Source organism: Cnephaeus nilssonii (genome assembly GCF_951640355.1).
Source record: "Cnephaeus nilssonii genome assembly, chromosome: 4".
Lineage (NCBI taxonomy): Eukaryota > Metazoa > Chordata > Mammalia > Chiroptera > Vespertilionidae > Cnephaeus > Cnephaeus nilssonii.
In genome coordinates, this window is record NC_137075.1 from 19512198 (window position 1) to 19540194 (window position 27997).

The 27997-nt window shown below is 37.7% G+C and overlaps 1 protein-coding gene and 1 pseudogene across 8 annotated transcripts in view; one reads left to right on the forward strand and one right to left on the reverse strand.

The window, feature by feature from the left end:
- The window catches only part of MIPOL1 (mirror-image polydactyly 1), a 340115-nt gene that overhangs the window by 35721 nt on the left and 276397 nt on the right, over positions 1 to 27997 (reverse strand). For 5 of the 7 annotated variants that reach the window (XM_079767462.1, XM_079767463.1, XM_079767459.1 and 2 more), the window contains one exon: positions 25536 to 25766. The exons of 1 other annotated variant lie outside the window; for it this stretch is intronic. In XM_079767462.1, coding sequence (XP_079623588.1) covers positions 25536 to 25766 — 231 coding nt within the window. Of the gene's footprint in view, positions 1 to 25535; positions 25767 to 27561; positions 27932 to 27997 lie in introns of those variants that run through there. One more of the 7 variants, XM_079767466.1, reaches the window with a different exon arrangement.
- On the forward strand, positions 6254 to 12410 carry LOC307097433 (large ribosomal subunit protein eL31-like; annotated as a pseudogene). The gene has a single exon. The product of its transcript is annotated as a large ribosomal subunit protein eL31-like (transcript).

Consider the following 27997-nt stretch of genomic DNA (forward strand, 5'->3'; position numbering starts at 1 on the left):
TTGAAGCCTATGTAATCTTATTAACAAATGTTACCCCAATACATTTAATAAAAACGGAAAAATAATATGCCTGTGCAAAACATTATAAAAATAAAGACTTGGTCCAATTTAATGAGTAATGAAATATTACATTAAGCAGGAATTATTTAAAAAATGAGCAAGATGGCATGACTGCTAAGTAAATTCTTAGATGCATTCATTTTATTCCCTTCCAAACACATTTATTTAATCAATGCAGAGTTTATTGTGTTTAAATTGTTGCTTAAATGTTATTTAAAAGTTTTAATGCATTTTTGCTATCATAAATATGACATAGAAAATGTAGGAAACAAATAAAAAATCAGTTACTAAGAATATAATTTTTATTAACAGGTCCTAGTTTCATTCCCTAACCAAGAAATATGACTCATATTTATTAATTTGCTGAAAGATACCACTAACATGTAGCTCTTCAAAATAATTACTTAAAATATATTCCTAGGGTATAAACATTTTTATTGTTTTACTATTTACTGGATTTATTATTCACAAAATTATGAACAATACTACAATCAATTTATACCATGTAATAAATGATGCATTCTATGAAAGTCAAATATTTTCAGAGTCAGTATAATCACAACATACCTTTTTTGGACTCGTGTTCACTTAGAGTTTGCTAACAACTGCTTCGTAGTGATAGGAACCTGTACATTACAAAAAGGTTTTTCTGATTTATACTCAGTAAACTGGAAAAGCTAGCTCTGTAGCTAGTGTCATGTAACAGCAAGTTGTAGAGTACTTCAGAGCAAAATCAGAGTGTTGGCATAGGAAAAATAAATAGTATAAACTGGACTAGCAGAAACCAATATTTGGCAAGTTCACTAACACAAACAAATCAGGTCTTAGAGTTGTACACATTGATCATGATGAGAAAAATACTTAGTATTTTAAAGGATACAATCAATTATTCTATAATAAACTATTAAGTTTTCATTTAAAAATGTTCTCTTATTTGAGGATGTTGTAAAGAATCCACTAACATTACTTTTTCTAGCAAGTGATTCCTTTCTTTCAATAATATTTCCTAATTTAACTAATTCAGGTAATTGGTTTGACTTTAATGTGTATTTGGGGAACCAGTTAATAACATATTTTAAAATATGTTTTTGAGGAAATAAATATGTGGACTTTTAAAAGTATTTTTTATTGATTTCAGAGAGGAAAGGGGAGGGAGAGAGAGATAGAAACATCAATGATGAGAGAGAATCAATGCTCGGCTGCCTCCTGCACATTCCCTACTGGGGATCAAGCCCACAAGCCAGGCATGTGCCATGACTGAGAATTGGAATCATACTCTGAACTCCTGGTTCATAGGTCGATGCTCAAACACTGAGCCATGCCAGCAGGGGAAAATAAATGTTTTTTTAAAACTGTATGTGTTTAAATCCACAAAAAGTAAAACGGGTGTGCAAAACTATATATTGAAATTCTCTCAAGCATCATTTTTTCATTTTGTAATTTAAAAATGCACAGATCATACAGCCAAAGGTGGTAATGTCTGTTCTGAGTTCTACTTTTGAAATTAAAGCATAAAATTAGCATTAAACATTTTTGCCTTTATTTTATTTCTTTATTCAAACTTTTAAAATGGAATAGTTTGAGGACTTGAGTGCGTGTTAATGAGCAGAGGATAGCATGTTCATGACTTTTTCTCTGTTGATTTATCATTCAGCTGAACATAGATGGTGAACATGCTGTTTTTGAGCATAATTTTTTTCTTTCTCAGTTGTAAGCTGTTTAATTCCCACCCCTATTGGACCACTGAATACTTAGAGAAAGCAGAAAGTACAATGATGTTGGAAAACAAATTAATGAGGGGCATAAAAAGCAAATTCACCTCAAGATTCTCTTCACCAGATCTCTAAGTTGTGTTCATTTGATCAAACTACTCACATCGCCAATTTAGTAGCTGCTACTTAAAGAAAAATTAAAGAGAAAAATCATTGGAATAGTAGTAATATGTGTTAAATTTAGTTTTATATATATTAAAGTAAAACCCTAACTACCCATAATGTGCTATTTATTTTTAAAATATATTTTTATTGATTTCAGAGAGGAAGGGAGAAGGAGAGAGAGAGAGAGAGAGAGAGAGAGAGAGAGAGAGAGAGAGAGAGAGAGAGAGAAACATTAATAATGAGAATCATTGACTGTCTGCCTCCTGCATGCCCCACACTGGGGATCGAGCCCGAAACTCAAGCATGTGCCCTGACCGAGAATCGAACCCTGACCTCCTGGTTCCTAGATCGATGTTCAACTACTGAGGCACGCTGGCTGGGCCATAATGTGCTATTTGTGGAAATATTTTAGCAAATGGAGGCTGAAAACCACTATTATTTCATTTTAAAAGTAAAATGTTAAGAATTCTAAATATCATTTTACAAGCAGTTATTTAATGTCATAACATACTATTACATTTAAATCTACTTTCTTATATGTATTTAGTCCCTACAGCAAACTTAATATACCATTATAAAACTTAATACATTATGGTTTTTCTATTACAAGTTAAAGCAAACACTATGTGATATTACATATTATTAATATTAAAGATTTTTTTAAATAAAATTTATAAAGCAATCAATGCAAATTAATTTTATCTTATACCACTACAAAAAAATATGCTTACAACTCTACCTAGAGAATGTGTATTACTATGAAAGGGATTCAAGAGTAAAGAAAGGTTGGGAAACGTTGCTGTAACATTGCTGAGGATTTTGATCATTTTAAACCCAGAAAAATTTCAATTAAGGATAGAGGAAGTGAGTCACTGACTTTCATACTGCCAAGTGAAATGCAGCAGGCTCGAACAGCTGGTTAGTTTTATTAAGGCATCTTATTAAAATGGCTTATTAAGCTACTCACTATTGTTTTCATATGGCTTTAGGCTGATACTAAACTTTCAAATGTAGGATTCTTTCCTTCCTAACTTTCATAAAAGTTCTATATAATTAGCACTGAATGAAATTTTCTAATGTCAACATTTCAAGTTTTGATTAACAGGGAATACAAATCAACCTTATTCAAGATTAATTCAAAAGACAGGCAACATCCTTTGGGAGACCAGTAGAGATAATATATCAGTGCACCTTCAAACTTCAGACTAAGCCAGGGAAACTACAAAGTAAAAGTAATATTCAATTTATTAAGCTGGCATTGTCACAGCAATTTTCTCTACCTGATTTATCTTTGATTCTTAAAAAAACCATATATTCTCAAATTGAAATAAACAATTAGGGTCTAGAATATATGAATATATATAATTACAACCCTACTGTTGATAGATATAATGACTGATCTACACAAATGTTGGAATTAAAGACAAAGCTACAGTTGACACAAGTGCAGGTAATAACCATGAGGTAAGAAATAGACATTCAGTCAGAAATTCAGGCTTTCTGGACAGAATGTAAGTAAAAACCTGGCCCAATTCCACAGGGTGGGAAGAAACACCTTTGTTCAACTCCATTATATCACTGTCATGTCTGAACACGAAACACCCTTCAGTAGAAATCATGCAGTCAGGGTTATTTTTCATTGTTATTATTTCTTGAATAAGAGTAAAGTAGAAGTGCTTTTTTCTCCATTAGTGTATTTTTCATCTTTTATAGAATATTGAGGATAGCAGTAAGGTGAGGTGAATTAGGCGCTAAATTTAGATAAAAAATTTAAGGAGGTGTAAAAAGCCCTTCATCAACCAAGATAAATAATGTTTTAATGTAATATTTAAAAACACAAATTAACAAAAAAAACCCTGATACACAAAATATTAAAATTTAAATAAAGGATCAGTACCTTGTCGAAAATTGATAAAATCTCAGGCAAAACTTCTTTACATTGTAGGGAGTTTCTTTAAAAGATGAATTTTGATAAAAGGTTCAATGGTTTAGGTCTACCTGCTATCATTTACATAAGCACATATATTTGAGTAAAATTTTTAAAAGTAAATCCTATATAATAAAAGGGTAATATGCAAATAGACCAAATGGCAGAACAACCAAACAACCAATCAAAGCGTAATATGCTAATGATATGCTTAGGCTGCTCAACCGCTCACTATGATGTGCACTGACCACCAGGGGGCAGATGCTCCAACTGGTAGGTTAGCTTGCTGCTGGGGTCTGGCCGATGGCCAATCGGGACTGAGGGAGACAGGCCAGACATGCCCTGGAGCCCTCCAGCAGTCCCTCCCTGGCCTGATTGTGCACCGGTGGGGTCCCTCAGCCTGGCCTGCACCCTCTTGCAATCTGGGACCCCTTGGGGGATGAGGGAGAGCCAGTTTCAGCCTTATCCTGCAGGCCACTCCCCTTGGAATGTCACCAGATGCGAGCCTCTCCTGAATGGACTGATTGGGCACGAGCCCATGGCAGGCACAGTGGGGCCAGTATGAGCGGGAGCAGCAGGTAGGAGCTGCAGGCAGTGTTGGACTGCAAGATTTGGCCCGATCCCTGTAGGCCACCCAGAGGGACCCCACCTGTGTATGAATTCGTGCACTGGGCCTCTAGTCTTACCTAATAATAGACAAACATGTAAATTGACCGTACCTTTGCTATGCCCATAGCCAATCAGAGTGAGTATGCAAATTAACCCAACAGAAGATAGCGGTTAATTTGCATACATAGGCGCCCAGTGCCTGTGTCCCAGCAATATCCTGGCACCCAGGTCACTGTGAGGTAAGGCTGCGTGGGCCCAGAGCAGCCTGGGAAGGGCCTGAGCCAGGGCCAAGCCTGTAATCAGAACAAGGGGGCAGGAGCGGAGCCTGCGATCGATCACAGGGAGCTGGGGGTCCGCTCCTGCTATCGATCGCATGGAGCTGGGGGTCAGCTCCTGCGATGGATTGCAGGGAGCTGGGGGTCCACTCCTGTGATGGATTGCAGGGAGCTGGGGGTCCGCTCCTGCCCAAGGCTGAAAGCCACTTCCAGAGGCTTTCGGCCTTGGACAGGAGTGGAGCATGCTATGGATTGCAGGGAGCTGGGGGTCCCCTGCCCAAGGGGCGGAGCCTGTGATCACAAGGAGCTGGGGGTGCCCTGCCCAAGGCCGAAAGCCTCTGCCAAAAGCCTCTGCCAGATGTCTGTGTATAGACATCTTCTTTAGTTTTCTTTTCTTTAACTGATTTTTTTTTTTTTTTGGAGAGAGAGGAAGAGAGAGAGAGAGAGAGAAAGAGAGAGACATGGATGTGAGAGAGAAACATCAATTGGCCTCCCCCCTACATACCCCGACAGGGGATTGAACCTGAAAGCTGGGTATGTGTCCTGACTGGGAATAGAACCCCCCACCTTTCGGTGTATGGAAGGATGATCCAACAAAGCCACACTGGCCAGGGCAGTCTTTTTATAATGGTTGCATGGTATTCTACTATATGAATGTGCCACAGTTTATTCAACTACTCTCCTATTTATTTGGGTTGTTTCTGTGTGCTATTAAAAATAATACTTTAGAGAACATTGATTGGCTGCCTCCTGCACACCCACTACTGGGGATCCAACCTGCAACCTGGGCATGTGCCCTAGCTGGGAATAGAACCAGCAACCAAAAAATGGCAGTGGAGTAAGTGGATGCTGCATGGACACACTCCTAGAACCAAACTGGAATTACAACTAAAATGCAGAGAAACTTCCTGAATAATCAACTGAAGACTCGCTGGGAAGAACCTTAATAACCAAGAATGGAAAGTGGAGACCGCATAGAGACTGGTAGGAGGGTCAGAGGCATGAAAGGGCTGGCTGTGCTCCCACAGACAGCAGCTAAAGTTCCGGAGAGATATCTCAACTGTGGGGGTTTGCCACTGAGAACTCTAGGGTCTAATCCCCAAGCTGGGTCCCCAGCAGAGAATACATGAACCGAGAAAGATACCAACATAACATCTGGCTGTGAAAAGCAGCGGGGTTGTTGTCTGCCAGGGAGAGACGGCTGGAAATGTAGGCACCCTCTTAAAGGGCCAATGCACAAAATTCCCTGTACAGCCACTAACCTTGTGCTGTGGCAGAAGGAGGTCAGAGTGGACTGGAACTGTGCAAACAGAAGCCATGGTTGGGGGCTCTTGGGTTAGAGCTCAGAAGACAGATACCGGGATTCCTGTGCTGAGTCATTCCCTCACACTCAGAGGTCATCTTTCCCATGCAGACGATTGCTATCTAAGTGATTTTTCCTGGGGGGAGACAGCTGACCCACTCTATTGGAAAACATATTGCCCCTTGGTGTGGAGTTGCTGAGGCCCATTAAGAGACTGAGAATAACAATTAGCCTCCAGACAGAAGCAATCACCCTACTCTGTTAGGAAGAACTTTGGCCACACCTGTGGACTATTGTCTGAGGGTTTCAAGACTAAATCCAATCAGTCTGCAGGCAGTCTCTGGAAGCTTTGAATCTTTGCCTGATCTAATTAGACAGAAACAGCATTTGACACTACCCTGCACTAGAGATTGAGAGACATAGATTTATCTAATAGATACTCACACACCCAAACAGACAGCCAAAATGAGGAGACAAAGAAACACCCCCCAAATGAAAGAACAAGAGAATTCTCCAGAAGAGATAAATGAAATGGAGATAAGAAAATTATCTGATATAGAGTTCAGAATAATGATGATAAAGATGATCAACAGCATGAGAAAAGACATAGTATCTATGAAAAGAGAAACAAAGAATGATATAGCACAACACATTGGAAGGAATAAACAGCAGATTAGGGGAAGCCCAGGATTGGATCAGTGAATTAGAAGACAGGGTTGAAAAAAATCAGAGAACCAAAAAGAAAAAAAAAAACACATTAAAAAATAAGAAGATAGCTTAAGAGAGCTGTGGGACAATATGAAACATAACAATATTGGCATAGCAGGTGTGCCAGAAGAGGCAGAAAGGGATAGAGAAGGTGTTTGAAGATATAATGGCAGAAAACTTCCCTAACCCAATGTTACAGTACTGCCCAAGGGCACAGCTGTTCTGAGTCTGGGAAGAGCTTGGTAGAGGGTCTTGGGAGACGAAGAAGTTGTAGGTGTATAAGAATGAGCCTTTATTGCTGAAACCAGTGGCCATATTGCCACCAGACAAGAACAGCCCTCACCGCAAAGTCCACACAGACAGGCAGCTGGACACCGGCTGGTGAACATATATCTTTCCCATAAAACAGCATCAGTCTCTGTACCCACAGCTATTATCTGAGCAGCCACATGCTGCCTCCTAGACTCACCGCCTCACACTGTAGCAGTACCTGAACGTTCTGGCTCAGCAGCTTCTCCTGTCTCTCCTGCCCAGCTGCTCCCTCTAGTAGACTTCTTCACACATTCCATCTTAGCTGCTCTCTCTCCATACTCCAGAAGACTTCTTCTTATTCCAGCCTTAGCTGACTCCAGCCAACTAGCTGGTCAGTAGCCTACTTTTTTACTATTTAGACAAAGAATGCTTCATGCCAATAGTTACATCAATCATATTGGCTACTGAAGGGCACAGTGTACCGTGTGTCCTTGCACCCGCGCATAGTATCTTGAACTGATTAGGATTCTCAGGCCGAGTCCTTGGACATCCCAATTAGGCTCATGCCCAGAGTGGCCTTTGGCCATTCTGGTGTATGGATAATAAGGCCTCTATACTCCCACCGGCCTTGACTATCCAGAGATCTGGCATGGTTTCCATATCCGGTGAAGAAAAAAGTCACATAAGTTCAGGAGGCACAGAGAGTCCCAAGCAAGAAGAAACCAAAAAGGCCCATGCAGAGACACATCATGATTAAAATGCCAAAAATTAAAGAAAAAGAGAGAATCTTAAAGGCAGCAGGAGAAAAGCAAACTGTTACCTATAAAGGATCTCCCACAGGCTGACACCTGATTTCTCATCAGAAACTCTACAGGCCAGAAGGGAATGGCATGCAGTACTCAAGATAATGGAAAGCAAGGATCTGAAATCAAGATTATTATATCCAGCAAGGCTATCATTCAAAATAGACTGTGAAATAAAGAGCTTCCCAGACAAAAAAAGGCTAAAGGAGTTCATCACCACCAAGCCAGCATTACAAGAAATTCTAAGGGACTGCTGTAATGAGAAGAAGAGAGAAACCTAGGCATACAAAAATAAAATGGCAATAAATAAGAACCTATCAATAATAACCTTAAATGTAAATGGATTAAATGCTCCAATCAAAAGGCAGAGGATAGCTGAATGGATACAAAAACATGACCCAACTATATGTTGTCTACAAGAGACCCACCTCAAAACAAGACACACACAGGATGAGAGTGAAGGGATGGGAAAATACTTTCCATGCAAATGGAAAAGAAAAAAAAAAAGTTGAGGTAGCAATACTCATATCTGACAAATTAGACTTAAAAATGAAGGCCATCACAAAAGACAACAAAGGTCACTACATAATACTAAAGGGTTTGACCTAAGAACAGGATATAACCCTGGTAAGCATATATGCACCCAATATAGGAGTACCTAAATATATAAAAAGACTTCTAGAGGACTTTAAAGGAGAAATCAACAACAATATAGTCATAGTAGAGGACTTTAACACCCTGCTGACTTCACTGGATAGATCTTCCAGACAAAAAATTAACAAGGAAACAGTGGCCCTAAAGGACACACTTTATCAGATAGATTTAATTGACATTTATAGAGCATTTCAACCCAAAGCAGCAGAATATACATTCTTCTCAAGTACACATGGGTCATTCAAAGATAGACTACATGTTAGGACACAAAACAAGTCTCTACAAGTTCAAGAAGACTGAAATAATACCAAGCATATTCTCAGATCACAATGGAATGAAATTAGAAATCAACTACAGTAAAAACACCCCAAAACATTCAAACACATGTTATTAAACAATGAATGGGTTACCAATGATATCAAGAAAGAAATAAAAAACTTCCTGGAAACAAATGAAAATGAACACACAACAACCCCAAATTTCTGGGACACAGCAAAAGCAGTCCTGAGAGGGGAGTTCATAGCACTACTGGCCAACCTCACAAAGCAAGAAAAATTAATAATAAACTATTTAACCCTAGAACTAGAAAGATAACAACAAAAAAATCCCAGAGTAAGTAGAAGGAAAGAAATAATGAAGATTACACCAGAAAAAAATGACATATAGACTAAAAAAACAATACAAAAAAATAAATGAAACCAAGAGTTGGTTCTGTGAAAAGATAAACAAGATAGATGAACCATTGGCCAGACTCATCAAGAAACAAAGAGAGAGGATCCAAATAAATAAAATCAGAAATGAAAGCAGAGAAGTAACTACCAACACCACAAAAATACAAAGGATTGTAAGGAAATACTATGAACAACTACATGGCAATAAGCTGGACAATGTGGATGAAATGGACAAATTCCTAGGAAAATACAATCTCCCAAGTTGGATTCAGGAAAAATCAGAAAACATGAATAGGCCAATAACAACTGAGGATATAGAAGCAGTAATAAAAAAAACTCTCAGAAAACAAAAGCCTGGTCCAGATGGCTTCACAGGGGAGTTTTACCAAACATTCAAAGAAGAACTAACACCTATCCTCCTCAAACTATTCCAAAAAATCCAAGAGGAAGAAACACTTCCAAGCTCTTTTATGAGGCCAGCATTATCCTAATGCCAAAACCAGATAAAGACTTTACAAGGAAAGAGAATTATAGGCCAATATCCCTGACAAACATAGATGCTAAAATCCTCAACAAAATATTAGCAAATTGGATCCAGCAATATATTAAAAAGTAATACACCATGACCAAGTAGGATTTATTCCAGGGCTGCAAGGCTGGTACAATATTCGCAAATCAATAAACGTGATTTATTAAACAGCTTTCTCCAGGCATCGTGGAAGTTGTACCTGCAACCCTGCATTCCCTCTCCCATAATACCCGCTCTTTCTTTCCAACTTGCTGGGCACGATGGCTCCCGCAATCAAGGGTCGCGAGAAGAAGAAGGGCCGCTCTGCCATGAACGAGGTGGTGACCAGGAAGTATACTATCAACATTCCAATTGCATTCATGGCATGGGTTTCAAGAAGCAAGAAGCGTGCCCCTCGGGCACTCAAAGATCCGGAAATTTGCCATGAAGGAGACGGGGACTCCAGACGTGCGCTCTGACACCAGGCTGAACAAAGCTGTCTGGGTCAAAGGAATAAGGAATGTCCCATATCATATTCGGGTATGTTTGTCCAGAAAACATAATGAGGATGAAGATTCACCAAACAAGCTGTATACATTGGTCACCTATGTACCTGTCACCACTTTCAAAAATCTGCAGACTGTTAATGTGGACAAGAACTAATGCTGATGGTCGAATAAAGTTACAAAACTAAAAAATAAAAAAAATAAAAAAATCACATGGTCATATCAATAGATGCAGAAGAAGCATTCTACAAAATTCAACACCCATTTTCGATAAAAACTCTCAGCAAGGTGGGAATAGAAGGAGCATATCGCAAGGAGCATAAAGGCCATAGTATATAACAAGCCTATAGCCAACATCATACTCAATGGGCAAAAACTAAAACCATTTTCCCTAAGAAAAGGAACAAGACAGGGATGTCTGCTTTCACTACTCTTATTCAACATAGTACTGGAAGTCCTAGCCACAGCAATCAGACCAGAAGAAGGGATAAAGGGTATCCAAATTGGAAAGGAGGAAGTAAAACTCTCATTATTTGCAGATGACATGATATTGTATAATGAAAACCCTAAAGACTCCACCAAAAAACCACTAGATTTAATAAATGAATTTGGCAATGTAGCAGGATACAAAATCAACACCTAAAAATTGATTGTTCTTTTATACACCAATACTGAATTCCCAGAAAGAGAAACTAAACAAACAATCCCATTTACTATTACAATCAAAAAATTTAAGATACTTAGGAATAAACTTAACCAAGCAGGTAAAAAACATGTACTTGGAAATCTACAGGATGTTGAAAAAAGAGATAGAAGAAGATATAAACAAGTGTAATAATATACCGTTGTTCATGGACTGGTAGAATCAACATCATTAAAATGTCCATACTACCCAAGGCAACCTACAGATTCAATACAATCTTTATTAAAATACCAACAGCATATTTCACAGATCTAGAACAAATACTCCAAAAATTCATATGGAATAAAAAAAGATTCCGAATAGGTGCAGTGATCTTGAGAAAGAAGAACAAAATTGGAAGAATCATAATACCAGATATCAAGTTATATTACCAAGCCACCATAATCAAAACAGCCTGGTATTGGCACAAGAACAGGCATATAGATCAATGGAACAGAACAGAGACCCCAAAAGTCGACCCAAGCCATTATACTCAATTAATATTTGACAAAAGAAGCAAGGACATACAATGGAGTCAAGACATGGTGTTGGGAAAATTGGACAGATGAGTGCAAAAAAATGAAATTAGACCAGCAACTTATACCATAAATAAGAATAAACTCAAAATGGATAAAAGACTTAAAAGTAAGTCATGAAACAATAAAAATCCTAGAAGAAACCATAGGCAGCAAAATCTCAGACGTCTCTTGTAGAAATATGTTTAAGGATACATCTCCTAGGGCAAAGGAAACTAAGGAGAAAATAAACGGGACTACATCAAAATAAAAAGCTTCTGCACAGCAAAAGAAACCATCAACAAAACAAAAAGAGAATTCACTGTATGGGAGAACATATTTGGCAATGATACATATGATAAAGGGTTAATATCCAAAATATATAAGGAACTCATCCAACTTAACAAAAGGAAGACAAACAATCTCCCCCCCCCCACAAAAACAAAATGGGGAAAGGACCTAAATAGCCACTTCTCCAAAGTGGACATGCAGATGGCCAAGAGACATGAAAAAATGCTCAAAGTCACTGAACATCAGAGAGATACAAATTAAAACAACAATGAATTATCACCTCACACCTGTCAGAATGGCTACCATCAACAAATCAACAAATGACAAGTGCTGGCAAGGATGTGGAGAAAAAGGAACCCTAGTACACTGCTGGTGGGAATACAGACTGGTGAAGCCATTATGGAAAATAGTATGGAGTTTCCTCAAGAAATTAAATATGGAACTGCCATTTGACCTAGGAATATATGTATATACTAGAGGCCCGGTGCATGAATTTGTGCATGGGTGGGGTCCGGCTGGCCCACCCCGACGGGGGCCGATCAGGGCCGGGCTGGTGGCGGGGGGGGGGGGGGGAGGGTATGCAGGAGGTTGGCTGGCTAGCCCTGCCTATGATCAGGGTAGGTGGCGGCGATCGAGGCCCCGATCGGGCGGTTGGTCGCTGCAGTGCACGTCATAGTACTGGTCATTCCAGTCATTCCAGTCACTTGGCTTTTATATATACTAGAGGCCCGGTGCATGAAATTCATGCACTCAGGGGGGCGGGGTCTCTCAGCCCGGCCTGTGCCCTCTAGCAGTCCAGGAGCCCTCAGAGGATGGTCAACTGATGGCTTAGGGGAGTGGGCCTAAGTCAGCAGTCGGACATCCTTAGCGCTGCCGCAGAGGCCGGAGCGGCTCCTGCCACCACTACTGAGCTTGCCAGCCTTGAGCCCAGCTTCTGGCTGAGCAGCGCTCCCCCTGTGGGTGCACACTGACCACCAGGGGGCAGCTCCTGCATTGAGTGTCTGCCCCTTGGTGGCCAGTGTGCGTCATAGCGACCGGTCCTTCCACCGTTCGGTTGATTTGTATATTAGCCTTTTATTATATGGGATAGATAATTTTGTTAGATACCATCAAATTGTCCTCCATCGGGTTTTTTTTTTTTTATCATTTTGCATTCTCACCAGGAATGTATGAAAACATACAGAATCCTCTTTAATTCCAGTTTCTAAGATCTATGTGAATACTCTCTTTTCCCAAAATTACATGGTATTTACATTATGTCTCTGAGGCTAAAGTATTATTTTTCTCATTTACTATTTCTGGTTCTGATGAGGTGACTATAACTTTTTATTTAAATGTATAAGTAGAAGATATTCTTCAGCCAAAGCTTGCTTTTATAGAGCACATTACACTTTGCAAAGTATTTTTACACACATGCATTTTATTTGATCTTTGCAGCCATGTTTTGCAGTAGATAGTGCAAGAATGTCAGCTCTACCTTCCAGATGAGGAAACTGAGAAGAAACACAATTTAATGACCTGTACAGACCCAGTTCTTGACAGTCAAGGGGCCTGTTAGTTTACAGATATTTCTACTGTAATACTAAGATACTGCTGTAAAGATGTCTGGGATACTAAGTTGCCTCCCTTTTAACTTTCAATCCTAGTCTTTTAATTTATTATATAATAGTGTCACTAGCTAAAATTATTTGGAATATATACTTACTCATTATATTTGCTTCACAAATACTAGAAATATGAATGATGTATTTTAGTTAAGTTCATATTTTAAACTTATTTTTTATAATTAAGCTTAATTTGTTTGCGTTTAGCTCAAGAATCTTTCAAACTATAAAATGCTAACCAAGTCTAATAAAATCTATTGTTGAAAAATACACCAGTTATGTAAGCATACTAAGTCTCAAGTTGAATACAGTGAAATACATTTTAATATATAAACAATTATGAACTTAAAAAATCTTAGAAAATCAAATGCAAAGTAACAAAAATGTAATTTCAATATTGGTTTAAAGTTTAGAGGCTTCCTTTGTATTAAATAATGTCTCTGCATTCTCTGGAGAGATGAGGAAAAAAGTTATCTTCCAAGTATAAAATATTTTGGCCTACATTTTTAATTAGATTGATTCATACTTGAGAATGACAACAGATACTTATCCTATCATGTGAACTTCAAGAAAATATTAGGATAACATAAACAAATATTATAAATTGAGAATCCTCAAACAGAAGCAATAAAGTTAACAGGAGTAACTATAAACCCTAATTTCAGTCTCTTTTCACAATGTAAACTGTTTTCCATTAAACACAATCTGTACCTTTGTCATTTATTTTTGAAGATAAATGTTGTTTATTTTTCAAATTGAAAAATAACAAAAAGACTTTAGACCCACATGCAAAGAGTATTCTTTTTATCCTTTTCGGAGACATTGACCTGTATACTCATTTAAAAACGAACACCACATCTTTATGTTATTAAATCTTTGTTTTGATCTATTAGTATTCACCAAAGTGCCATTTTATAAAACCTCACACTGAATAGACAAGGCTGGAGGTGACCATCTGCAGCTTTAGAGTCTGCGTTTGAATTGATGAAAAGAGCTTTGTGTTTTCATTGCCAAGTTTGATTCTTCCAGTCATTAGGCATTCCCCTCAGATCCCATCAATGAAGCTGCACTCTCTTACACCCCTGTGTTAAATTCTCTTCTCCTCATGGCTTCCTTTGCCAGCTCTACTCAAGAATGACTATGAGGTCTTAGCCACATTCTTCTCACAGCTGTGTTAAAAAAGAGCATCAGAAAGTCTTCTAAAACCCATATGTGTATCTGGTCAGTGCTCTGTCTTAGGGTCACCTCGCATTGTGGTGTGATTATACAGAGATTCATTCTTGTTCTTGAACTGTGCTATTTCCATCATCCCGGGAAAGATTAGGCCCTCCATTTCAGTCAGTAGTAGAGAACTTACTGAAGACTAATGCAAAACACACATAACTCAGAAGGCAGACTAGTTTAATTTAAGGAAGAAGATGTTTCAAGATTTTAAATATGTTTATATGTTATTTTTACCATTATGTAGCTTGTCAAATTGCATATAGTAACATAAAGAGAAATAACATATGCTTTCATATGCTTTGAGAATATTGTTAAATGTGGCAAAGGAAAAAGTCAAATGATGATGATATTTGAAGAACTATTAGTTTAAATGGTATATATGCTAAAGCAATAAAAAAATTAATGTTTAGTAAGTTCCAAAATATTGTTTATTATGTAATATTTGGAGTCTCATTTTTCACTTTCAGTCAGTCTTTCTACAGGAACACCTAATAACGCAATTTTCAGTAGTATAAGTCTTTTTAAAATTTATACTTAGGTTAAGAACTGAAGAAAAAAACTATTTCTGTTGAGTTGTTCAAGAATACAGAGGTGGTCAAACACAGGTTTACAGTTGTAATACAAATAAATAATACAATAATTAATGATAATACAAGAAACTGTGTTTCGCATACTCACAACTATAAACCCACTTTTACTCACCCCTATATATAAAGGAAGATGCATTTCACCTGCTACTATAAAATACATTGTCTTAGAATGATTTTTTCTCCTTTAATGTAAATGGTCAAGAATGATGTTTATGGCCCGGCCGGTGTGGCACAAAGGCTGAGTGTCGACCTATGAACCAGGAGGTCACAGGTTTGAGTCCTAGTCAGGCAGGGCACATGCCGAGTTGCGGCTTGATCCCAGTAAGGGGCGTGCAGGAGGCAGCTATGGCCAAATGTGCACATGAGCAATTCTCTGACCACGTGGGGAGAAATAAACATGGAGTCTTAGACTCTAAGTGAAATTTATATTTCTACTTGCTCTGGGGTATAATTTAGTCCTCCCTCCCCCAATTATATTTTGAAAGAAAAACCTGTACCTTTTAAGGAAGTATCCATCAGATTTTAGATGAGTACACTGAGGATTTATTAAATGAAAAGAAGACCCCGACTTATGTAAAAATGTAGACATTTTCTACATTTGCAGATAGGCACAGTACATTTGATCTTCTATGTATTTAATAGAGAAAACAAAGAAGGAAGCTCTGAGTGAGTTCTCAAGTACAATGCGGCTAAGCAACATCCAAGCAAGAATGATGGAAACTTCTAAAAATCGAATTTCTACAATAGCTTCCTTTTCCCACCTTACTACAACAAAAGTATTCTTAAGTATACTAGTGGTTAGTGCTATTGTTACATATCCTAGGAAGTTCAAATCACCTATATCTTATTTTTATCAATTTAAAAACTACTCTCAGGTAAGATGGATGAGTTCGCCTATATTCACAGAAGTAACCAGAAGCTATGTAGCCTGTCAAAGGTTAAACAGTAAGAAGGCTTTTAACTGGAGCTAAGAACAGAAACAAAGAAAAGGATACTTATTAGGTTATTATATAGCCACTCGAAGACACTTACATTTCATATATGTGCGTGAAAATCCCATCTCTGAGGTATACTAGATAATAACTCCTGTTGTTATTTTTTTAGCTTGTCAAGTTCTAGTTAAAATGTACATGATCATCATTAGGTGGGTCCTATAATTTCCCTAAAATAATAGGAATTCCATTTCTGACTTTTAATTACTGTAACACTGGGATTAAAAAAACAATAAAAGTTCCTGCATTTTATTTAGTTTTAAACCTAAATAGTATGGATCTCTCTCACATTTTAGTCTTGTTCTTTTTCTCTATTCCTCTCCATGGTGCTCATCTGAAACATGTTTCATCTACATTAGTAGGCAGACACATATACTAGCCCAACTCTAGATCATCCATTGGAAGTTTCTGATGAAGAAGCAGGTTAAATGTGAGAAGCCCTGTGGTAATTTAATATTTAGTCCCTACTTTCATGCAATTTGTGATTCATTCCATAAAGTTAGCTACAAAAGGGAACTTATCAGGGAAAGCGCTGATTCTTAGGTCTAGAGAATCCCTTCTCTTCTGTAGCCTGGATCCTTCACTTTCCACTGCATTGCCATTTCTCAAATTCTGGTTAGGTTCCAATTTTAGTAATCCCACATTAATCCTTCCTTGGTAAAAGGAATGAGCTAGGAAGTGAGATATTTCCTGAAAGTGTAAGCCAAAATTCTTTAGTTTTTATAAAGACATGACTATAATTATATTTATATCTATCAAATCCTATATAACAAAAGCCTAGGTGGCATCGCGTGACATTGTCACAAATGGCCGTCATAAAATGGCCACCCCCATGTCGTCACAACATGGCCATCACAAGATGGCTGACAGAAGATGGTTGCCACAAGATGATCACCACGAGATGGCCACCCACATTATCACAAGATGGCCAGCACAAGATGGCTGACAGAAGATGGTTGCCACAAGATGATCACCACGAGATGGCCGGCAGGGGAGGGCAATTGTGTGAGATCAGGACAGCAGGGGAGGGCAGTTGGGGGTGAACAGGTCGGCAGGGGAGGACAGTTGGAGGCAAGCAGGCCTGCAGGGGAGGTCAGTTGGGTGCAACCAGGCTGGCAGGGGAGGACAGTTGGGGGCGACCAGGCCTGCAGGGCAGGGCAGTTGGGGACGAGATCAGGCTGGCAGGAGAGGGCAGTTGGGGGCCATCAGGCTGGCAGGTGAGGGCATTAGGGGTGAGATCAGTCCAGCAGGGGAGGGCAGTTGGGGGTGACCAGGCCTGCAGGGCAGGGCAGTTGGGGGCGATCAGGCCAGCAGGGGAGGGCAGATGGGTGCGATTGGGCCGGCAGGGGAGGGGAGTTGGGGGCAATCGGGCCGGCAGGAGAGGGCATTTGGGAGTGATCGGGCCAGTAGGGGAGGGCAGTTGGGGGCGATCGGGCTGGCAGGGGAGTAGTTAGGCATCAATCAGGCCAGCAGGGGAGTAGTTAGGGGGTGATCAGGCTGGCAGGCAGGCAGACGAGCAGTTAGGAGCCAGCAGCGCCGGATTGTGAGAGGGATGTCTGACTGCCCCCAAGGGGTCCCAGATTGGAGAGGGTGCAGGCCAGGCTCCTACCCCCCCCCCCCCCCCCCCCCCCGTGCACAAATTTGCAGACCCCTACCCCCCGTGCACAAATTTCGTGCACCGGGCCTCTAGTATATAATAAAAGTAGCTCTAGAGACCCACTTTATATACTCAATGGATAAGAAATGTGATCCACTATACAAATATGTAATGGAATTAAATTTTTAATAAAATACATACTAATTTGCTGGAGTACAAGACTTATATTTCCTAAGTTAAATATGTATTTAATTTAAAGATGTGTTATGATTTAGAAATCTAGAATATTAGAATCTTAAAAGGATATCATTGTTCAAGAATCAAAATTAAGCATATTAGATGTTATACATCTTAAAATGATTGCTTAAGAGTCATCTGAGTCTATCTTCCATATATGAATGATAATAAAGCTAAATCTAATTAGATATGGATTTAGAATTCATCTTTTAAAGTTGATTGGGATGTGCAATTGTACATAAATTATCACAAATAAATGAACTATTTGACTTATTATTTGCTGATGTATATATCATATTTCAGAGCTTTTAAATCTCAAACACAATAATTTTTTGAAGAGCAATTTAAGAAGAGTTTAAATCCTCCAATTTATTAGTAATACCAATAACTCAAAATCAACTTTCAACATTATATTAAATATTGATTTAAATCTTATGCTGAGTTGAGAATTTATGACACTTATTCTTTGAATCAATCAACAAGTATTTACAAAATGTTCAGACATGTCTAATATTGCCTTGCAACTTATAGTCCAACCAAGAATTTATAGGAAAAATATCACAGGTAAAGTTGGCAAGAAGCAGAATAATTTTAATGAAAAGACAATGCAATTATAAAAATTCACTGATAGCTTTCATATTAAACTATGTAAGAATCTTTAGCACAATTATTTTTAATCATGATTAAAATCAGATTCTGGAACCAGCAACAAAACTGAAAAAAAGTTTGGTGATGTCTCTTGATGACAATTGTAGGCTTTTCTTTTTTTAAAGTAAGAATAGCAGGCTTTTTTTCTTTTTTCTTTTTTAAATCAAGAAACTGTGGAAATGCTCTGTTCCCTTCCCTGCACCCGGAGTCATCTACCCTGTTCTATAATTCAACCTGCAAACAGATTAAGCAGCTGAGTTTGTGGAAAGTATGTTTGCTCGACGCTAAGAACCCTTGTGTGACACTATGGTGAGTCCCCTGACACCTCGAAGAGAACTACAGACAGTTCTTGCTCATCAGCAGGGAAACCAGACTGAGAATTCACAATTTCTTTGTAACCTCAACTTCTTCATAGAAACCGAGTATTTGGCCAAAAGATAGGAAAGACTTTTGTTAGCTTTAGGTGTTCATTTTTTTTTTCTATCAATACTACTCAAAAGATACTGTATGCCAGAAGTTTGAAAATAAAATGTTTTATAATAATCTTTGATATTTTAATTATGCAGTTAAAAATGAACAGAATACATGCAAATCTTAAGTAACAAATTTTTTGAAAGAAAAAATTTAAAAAAATGTAGAATGGATATATTTTTTCTTGAAAATTTGTTTAAAAGTGTACGATTTTTTCCCTACATATTTTTGTCCTATATATTTATTATGCAGTTATAATTTATGAGAAAATTTTAATCGTATCAGTGTAAATCTGGCCCATAGTAAAGATGATATGTGAGAAAAAAAATTTTATTGTAAAACCTAGATCTTTGGTATATATTCTGACCTTATAAGACTCGCTGTAAATACTATTATCTTAAGTAATCATGTGTAGCCTAGGCATGTTAAGTATAGTAAAATATATTTTAAAAACCCTTTAGAAAACTTTTGTTGTAGGCCATCAGAAGCCTATCTGTAGACCGAAGCACAGTAAGAAAACAAAGTACAGTATAATGAACCATAGAGTTTTAAATCTCTTGTGATGATAAAAACATCAATTAATGAATTGGTGTATCAGTGTCCTCTTTAATAAATGAGGATGTGATCCTTGGAAAAACTAAAAGCTTTTCTTACAATGTTCCTGTGCCCTCAACCAACTCTTTAGTTCCTTTACCTCCACATAATTTTCCCAAACCCAGTGCATCCAGGATCAGCAAAAGAGCAATCTAAAGCGAAATCACAGTGTGCTCTTCTCTCATAGGCAGATACATTTTTTAAAAGAGATATACATAAGGAGAATAAACCAAGGGAATGGATTTTTGCTGGTGAAACTTTAGGCATGACACCTGGGCCAAGAAGCTATTTTTGGATAGTGAAGTCTGGGATTCATAATTTTTTACTCTGTGACTGTTTATAAATATTGGTTGACTTATGGATGCTAATTGTGCACAATTTTCCTTTCCAGGAATACTCCCATAGATTAATTTAAGAATTTTGTTGACTCTGAAAGAAAATAAAATATGAACTTAAAATTCTACTATTATTAGAGATAGTATATAGTCTCTCTCCACTATTACTGAAGATTTCAGTTTATTTATTTATGTAAAATATATTTCTTTATTGATTTCAGAAAGGAAGGGAGAGGGAGAGATAGACACATCAATGATGAGAGAGAATCATTGATCGGCTGCCTCCTGCACGCCCCGCACTGGGGATCAAGCCCACAACCCGGGCATGTGGACTTGGCTGGAATTGAACTTGGGACTCTTCAGTCTGCAGGCTGACGCTCTAGCCACTGAGCCAAACCGGCTAGGGCGATTTCAGGTCTTTTTTAAATGTAATTAAACTTAATGGAAGTTGGTGGTTAGAACAAGAGTTAAAAGCTGATCACTAGGAAGTAAGACATCCCAACTCTGAGGAGAGTGTAAGGAATGGAGGTGCCAGTGAGGGGAGGGAGGCAGACACAAAGGGTCATAGTTTTCAATGAAATTGGTAAGCTCACTGAAATCGGGTACTGGGTTGGAATAAAATAATTTAATCTAGGGCTTAAAGCAGATCACACCACATCTGAAATTTTCATGTGTATTCCTGACACAACCTGCTTTTACTTTGCTCCATCATTCTAGCACACTATTAAATTGTTCTAGTTCATTTGTTTATAAGTGCTTACTTTACAGCAGGCATCTGTGTGAGTATTTGGAGGAGATTGGAATAAAAATATGAATAGGACACTATCCATGTCTTGGGAATGCTCAACAGTGGGTAAATTTGCAGAGAGTGAAACAGAGAGGAAACAGATATACAAAATGATTATTACACATAGATGATTAAGACCTTGAATAGAGATATGGATTAAGTACTATGACCACAAGAAAGAATGAAAATCTAAAGAAACATTTTTAGGGGTAACATTTAGACTGGACTTTAATGAGTAACAAAAACTTGGCTAGGTACTAAAAGTGGGGGACATGGTCTAAGAAGAAGAAATAGCACATGCAGAGATATTGTGGTAGTGGTCGTGGGAGGAAATTATACAAGACAAATGGAAGAAGGCTACTGATAGGCCTCATGTGTCATGCTAGGTTGTTTATACTTTAACTTGTAGGGGAGAAAGAGCCCCTGAAAATCTATAACAATAAAAGCATAATATGCTAATTAGACCAGACATCCTTCCAGGTGACCTTCCGGATGAAGCCGGGTGCCTGCTGGTGGCCAGTGGGAAACCTGGGTCCCAGGTGCCGGAGGGAAGCCGGTGCTAGCAGCCAGGGGAAGGAAGGCCTACTGTTGCACTAATTTAATGCATCGGCCCTCTAGTCTTAAATAAGAAAGTAATATAACCTGGTTTATGTTTTAGAAAAATCAACTCTGGTGGCAGTGAGGAAGATAAACTTGAGAGAACTACAGGCAGGTAAACTAGTTTTATGATAGTCTGGATGAGTGATGATGAGGGCCTAAATTAATGCAATTAATGTGTGAGGATGGGGTGAAGAGAATCAGGAGATGCTTAAGCAGTAGACAGAACAGAGCTTGGGGAAAAAAAAAAAGACAAAAGACAAAACAGAGATTGATGGCAAAGTGAATGCAAATGGTAAGAAAGAGTGAGGGAACAAGGACAGAGCTGAAATTGCTGAAAACCATTACCTGAGGAGGGAAATATAGGAGAAGGCTTGATTTTCTAGGGAGTAATTTTCAACAAAAATACTAGGAAAGCACACAGAAGAGAGTGACTTTGCAGAGAAAACTGAACTAGTTTTGCTAGTTTGATGAATATGATGATACTAATAATATAACTTATAGAACCCTATATAATAAAAGGCTAATATGCAAATAGACTGAATGGTGGAACAACCAAACAACCGAACAACCGGTTGCTATGACATGCACTGACCACCAGGAGTCATGTGCGGAACATGGTGGGTGTTGGCTGTGGTGGGATGGTGGAGTGGGTGAGTGGGGGCACCAGACCAAGGCAGGGTGCCGGTCGCTGTCATCGGGGTGAGCCTCTGGTGGTTACTGAAAATTCTTTGCTCCCATGTGCCACGGTCCCGCCTGGCGCTCTCACCTGCTGCCAGCGCTGTCCCCGCTCACACCTACTGCTGGTGTCAGGCTGGTCCCGATCACTTGGTGCCATTAGCGGGTGTGAGCAGCGGCTGCTGGCCTGATCGTCCCTGAGGGCTTCTCTACCTTCCACTGCTCCTGAGGGGCGATCAGGGCAGCAGACGCCACTCTCACCTGCTGACGGCCCCAATCGCTCTGTACCATCAGCGGATGTGAGTGGGGCCGGAGCCATCGGCGTGTGGGAGCAGTGGTGGCAGGAGCGGGGCTGCCAGCAGATAAGAGACCAGGGGCTGCCATGAGAGGGGCCGAGTGGGGGCATGGAGAATGGCCGAGACCTGCCCCTGTGCCCACCACAGCCTCGCAGCCCACAGTTCCTTTCAAGGTACATGAATTCATGCACTGGGCCCCTATTGTTTATAATAAAATAACTGGTATTGAACTAGGCATTTTATATGCTATCCAGTTTATTCTCACATTAATCCTGCCTGTGAGGCCAGTATTACTGTCTGAATCTTTTAACTGAGGAACTTTTGCTTCTAGGGTTAAGTAACTTGCCCCCAATCTCCCAGGAAATAAGTAGAAAAAACAGGAAATCAAACACAGGTCTGTCTGACTAGACTGCAAAGCCTGTCGCTATCCTCTATGTTGCACTGACTCTCACAGAATGAATAAGTTTCTCATGGGGGGGGGGGGGGAGAGCAAAAGGCTCCAAGCAGAGGGACCAACATATACAAAGGCATTCAGTCTTGAGAAGGCAGAGCCCTTCTGCAGAAGGAGAGAGTTCATTGTGGAGTAAAATGGGAAGAGAAGGAGGGTCTATGTAACAAGCATTGTTCTAAAAGTATTACAGGAATAATCTTATCTAATTTTTTTCTCATTTCATAATTATTATTATATTTCCTTTTTATTGAATTTATTGCAGTGACACTGGTTAACAAAATTTTACAGGTTTCAGATGCACAATTCCACACACATCATCTGTAGTGTGTTCACCATCCAAAGTCAAATCTCCACTTATCACCATTTATTATGAGGTAGGACTATTAATGTCTACATCAGAATAGTGTTTTAAAATAAAATGTACAAGTTCACACACCTATGCATTCTGAATCGGAGCCTGAGCTTTTAAACCACTATGTGATATTGCTGAAGATATATGACCATCTTTTCTTATTTTTTACCATGATCACATATTAGTTTTATAATAAAAATATAATTAGAAGTGGCCCATTGCATTTAACAGTTAGGAAATTACTGGTAATCTTAAGAACAACAATTCCAGTAGAGGAACTAGCCATCGTGCATTGAGTAGCATAGGAGTAAGTGGGAACTGAAAAATTCAAGGTAGTGAATATAGATCAGTTATTCAAGAAATTTGGTTTTGACGGGAGAAGGTGGAAACATGAACATCTTAGCTTACATTGTAATTATTGCCTGGAATACTGGCATGTTTACAAAGGGCCTTCATAAATAATTTCTAATAATATAAATTTAAGATTGGATAGAGAATACTAATACCATCTAAAAAACTCATATAAATTGGTTTCCTGGAAGGTTATCCTCTTAAATCCAATAAAATAGACTGATGTGCACATTAACTGCAGGGAAGATACATTGCCCAATTGAGGGTAATTAAAAGTGAAATAAAATGGATTGAATATGAAAAGGAAAACCTGACAAAATTTCATCTAGGTCTTATTGCTAAAAATAAAAGATTAAACATTTAAATTAGAATTTAACATTTAATTCTTATAAATGACATAACTGTTGCACTTAAACTCTGTTAATGAATTGACACCATTCCACTAAATTTTTTAAATCTATTGTAGTTAAAGGTGAGGAATAAGGGCAATACGTTTTCAAAAGATTAAACTTATTCAATTTAAAGCATTATCTGAGATGATGTTATTTCTACTTCTTGTTGTACAAAGTTATTTCTTTAAAAAATTATAATAGTTGATGAGATCTAAAAAATAAAAGGTTGGTATGATAACATTTCTAAAGATTTTTTTTTTTTTTTAGAAATCTAATTGTTCTCTGGAAAACACTTGTAGGGAATTTTAGCTATCTATAGAAATTAAAAGATTACATGTAAAGAATTACATAAAAATGTAAAAATAATTACACTTGAAATTTGTAATTATTTGTAGACTTTAAACAAACAGAGCTAAATCAGGTCCTGTCAAAAGTTACTGCTTTATATTTCACAATGAAGTAAGATCTACCTATATATCTTGGTATTCTTAGAATGATATTGTACATTGTGAATAACTGGTACAGTTTCTGACTGAATATAAACCAAATCTTTAAACCTATAAAAAATAGAATACCATAAATCACAAGTTTAAGGCACACTGATAGCACAGATTAATATGCATAATTTCTAATCTGTTTTAAAATGGTCTTGACTACAGATTTACCTGACCTTGGGCTATAAAACATAATTTCATACCATAAATCACAAGTTTAAGGTACAGTGATAGCACAAATTAATATGCATAATTCCTAATCTGTTTTAAAATGGTCTTGACTACAGATTTACCTGACCTTGGGCTATAAAACATAATTTCAGGAGTGTTGGGGAAATGGTTGAGATGACTTATTTTCAAATAAAAAGTGGTGAGAAATAAGAAACTTTGAAATTAGCATTAATTCTTCATACTGTGAAACTAAAAAAATAAAGTTGTTAAGGAAAAATGTATGCATTAGAAATTAAAGGTGATTAGGTATGTGAATAATGTAATGCTGTTAACAATCCATAAAGAAGGGCTCAGTTAAAATGACAAGTTCCATTACATTAAAGCTACCTTAGGAAACTCTGCTACAATGTTCAAGTCCCATAGGTTGACAAGTGACTTCCTTGTCTGGTAAATTATTTATTAACATTTTGCTGGCTATCATAAGGACTGACTTATTATGCAGCTTTATTTAAATTTTAATAAAAAATGCAAAGATCATTGAAAATAAACAAATATAATTATGCACTGTAAAAAGCTGTACTGAATACTTCAGAAGAACAATATTGAAAATTAATTACACTGTACTCTATTCTATGTGACTAGAGGTCTCAGATTACTAGGTCACAGATGATCTGGATTCAAGCAGGATTATCTTGAAGCCAAATGAGTCAAGTTGGAAATTTGACTGCCTCTTCCCCTTGCTAATAACTCTATCTATTATCTATGAAATGATTTTAATAGTATAGCTCCCATGAACTGATGAAGATCAGATATCAAAAATGGTTTGTCCTAAACAGTAACTATGATTCCCAAGTAAATGGTTTTTGATCCCAAATATGGATATGATAGTCAAAAAGAGTTTATTTGGCTCAATAAACTTTTGTCTTAAAGTATTAGTAGGATGAGTAATAAATAGTATGTTATTTAGTTGCTAAAAAGGAGTGTTTTTGTTTTGTTTCATGCTTTTGAAATAGTGCAAGGTCATTTTACTCACTTCTGAACCTTGTCACGGGCTGCCTGGGAGGCCTCCGCGGCGAGCCGAAGCTCTGACTCCAGGTTCGCGCGGTCTGCCAGGGCTTGCTGCAGTTGGGCAGCCAGTTCCTCATTTTGCTGCTGAGTGATGGAAACAATGTCCTCTCTGTTCTTTAAAGCTTCTTCATAGGTACTAAGGGTATGGTTAAACTGATCCTTCAGATTTTCTTCTTGGGATAAAGATTTGTGTAAACTGAGAAAATACAAAAATAAATAATTTAAGCATAAATATGTAGGCTGACTGACCAAAAACCATCTGAAAAAAAATCCCTAGTTAGAAATATACATTTCTAAAAATCAATAAAGACATACTTAGATGAGTAAGTGAAAATAATTTTTATATCAGAATATTATACATGATAATTATTCCATTTCTCTGCATCTAGGCTGAAAGCTACCCAGACAAATAATTATCTATGCTACCAAGGTATACAAAAAGATGCTGCAAGATGTTACTTGAATTATATCCCTGTAAATATTACATTCCATTTTCTTTAAAAGGAAAAGCAGAAAATTAAAAAAATAAAGAATCTCTAGGTTACTAAAATAGTATAATAATCTGACTGCAAATAAGTGAGAAGTAAGAGAGTGGCATCATCAGTTTAGTAGATCCAGGGTCTATTGGGCTGAGCATGTACTGAGAATGAATGAGGTTTATACAAATACCAACCAGCCTCACACAAAGAATTTTCTACTTGTCATAGTTGAGATATGAATGAAGTTAAAATCATTAGACTGCACAGAAATAATATGTATTCCAATACATTTTCTTTTCATTAATGAATCTTATGCCAAGTATATCCATTCATTAAGTTACAGAGAAACAGCATATAAATTAAGACTGAATGCAGAAGAAAATGCAGACAAAAATAGAACCCTAAAATGCTAAAGGTCAAATTTTTGATATGTCATTACACCTACCACCTGAGGTTATTTTGAAATGGCACCAAGCACCTCACTCAATTAAATAAGGACATTTTGAAAATATAAATATTTAATAAGGAAAATTTAAAATCCACACAGGAGATGTTCTTTTTTATGAAATAAAATCATTTCATTATATGCATATAAAAGAAATGTCAATGGGAGACTTAAAGTTAAACAACCTAACTATATATTACAGATTGATAATGTGAAAGAAAGTAATATAATTCTTGCAGCTGCAAAAAGCTAGTCAGGGAACGTTCGGCACTGGCCGAATACCTCATATGATACTTTGTTGAAAACTGTTCAAACTAAAGTAATTACAAACTTCTTCCTTTCGTTTAAGTAACCTATAAGCCTTTCCAGCATGCTCACTTTGGAGAAGGTGTCAGAAGGACTTGAAACAGGGACAGTTAACATCTAAAAGAAATCATTTCAGGATTCAAATTAGTTGTTAGGAGGAAAGATTGCTGCTAAACTGTGGTCAACTGATTACTACCTATAAAATAAGAATGGTGAGTGTAAAAAACGATCTTTCTAGATTTCACCTTATTTCTCTCTTATTTCATTTCTTCTCAGTTCTATCATCCCACATGTCTAAAGACACCAGTCTCCTGTCCATTTTCCTATTCTATGCCCTTTCACACTTTCTGCATCCTTCCTATTCCAGCTTCAATTTCCGTCAGCCCACCGTCTTTGTCAATTAGAAAGACCCAAGATAGAAACTAAAAACAAACAAAACAAACATCTTTAAAAGGACAAGTCTGTTTACGGTTTTTTAACGTTTAAAACATTGTCACTTATATTTTAATTGTTAATTATATTTTAAATTACATAAAGTGGACACATTTAAAGTATTCAGCTTGACAAAATGTAAAGAACAAAACACAGAACAAAACGCAGGAAGGCTGGCTCCCAGTGTTCCCTCCCAGCAGATTCCCCTCCCCCAGTGTAATCACCAGTCCAACCTCTATCAAGATTAGTATTGCCTGTTTCTGAACTTTTTGTCTGTCTTTTTTTTTTTTTTTTTTTGCTTAACACAGGTTTTATGAGATTCCTCCTTAGTTGAATGTAGTTTATTTTTTACTGCTGTGAATTATTCTGTTCTATAAATATTCAACAATTTACTTAATGATTTCACTATTGTTGCTATTAACATTCATGTACGTGTCTTTTGATGGACCTGAGTACTCATTCCCCGCCGCCCCCAACCCCAGCTTTATTGAGATATAGCTGATATCAGTACTCATTTCTGGAAAAGAATGTATCCATAGGGTGTGTAGGTACGTTTATATTTAGTAGATGCTACATACAGTTTCCCAGAGTGGCCGCAGCAATTTACACTCTTCTCGGCGAAGTAGAAGTTCCGGTTGTTCAAACATGCTCCCTTAGTGTGGGATTGCAGCCCTTTTAACTTCAGCCATTCTAATAGGGCTGCAATGATATTTCATTCTCTTAATGTTGTCTTTTGATGAATGTAAATTCTGAATTTACTGAAGT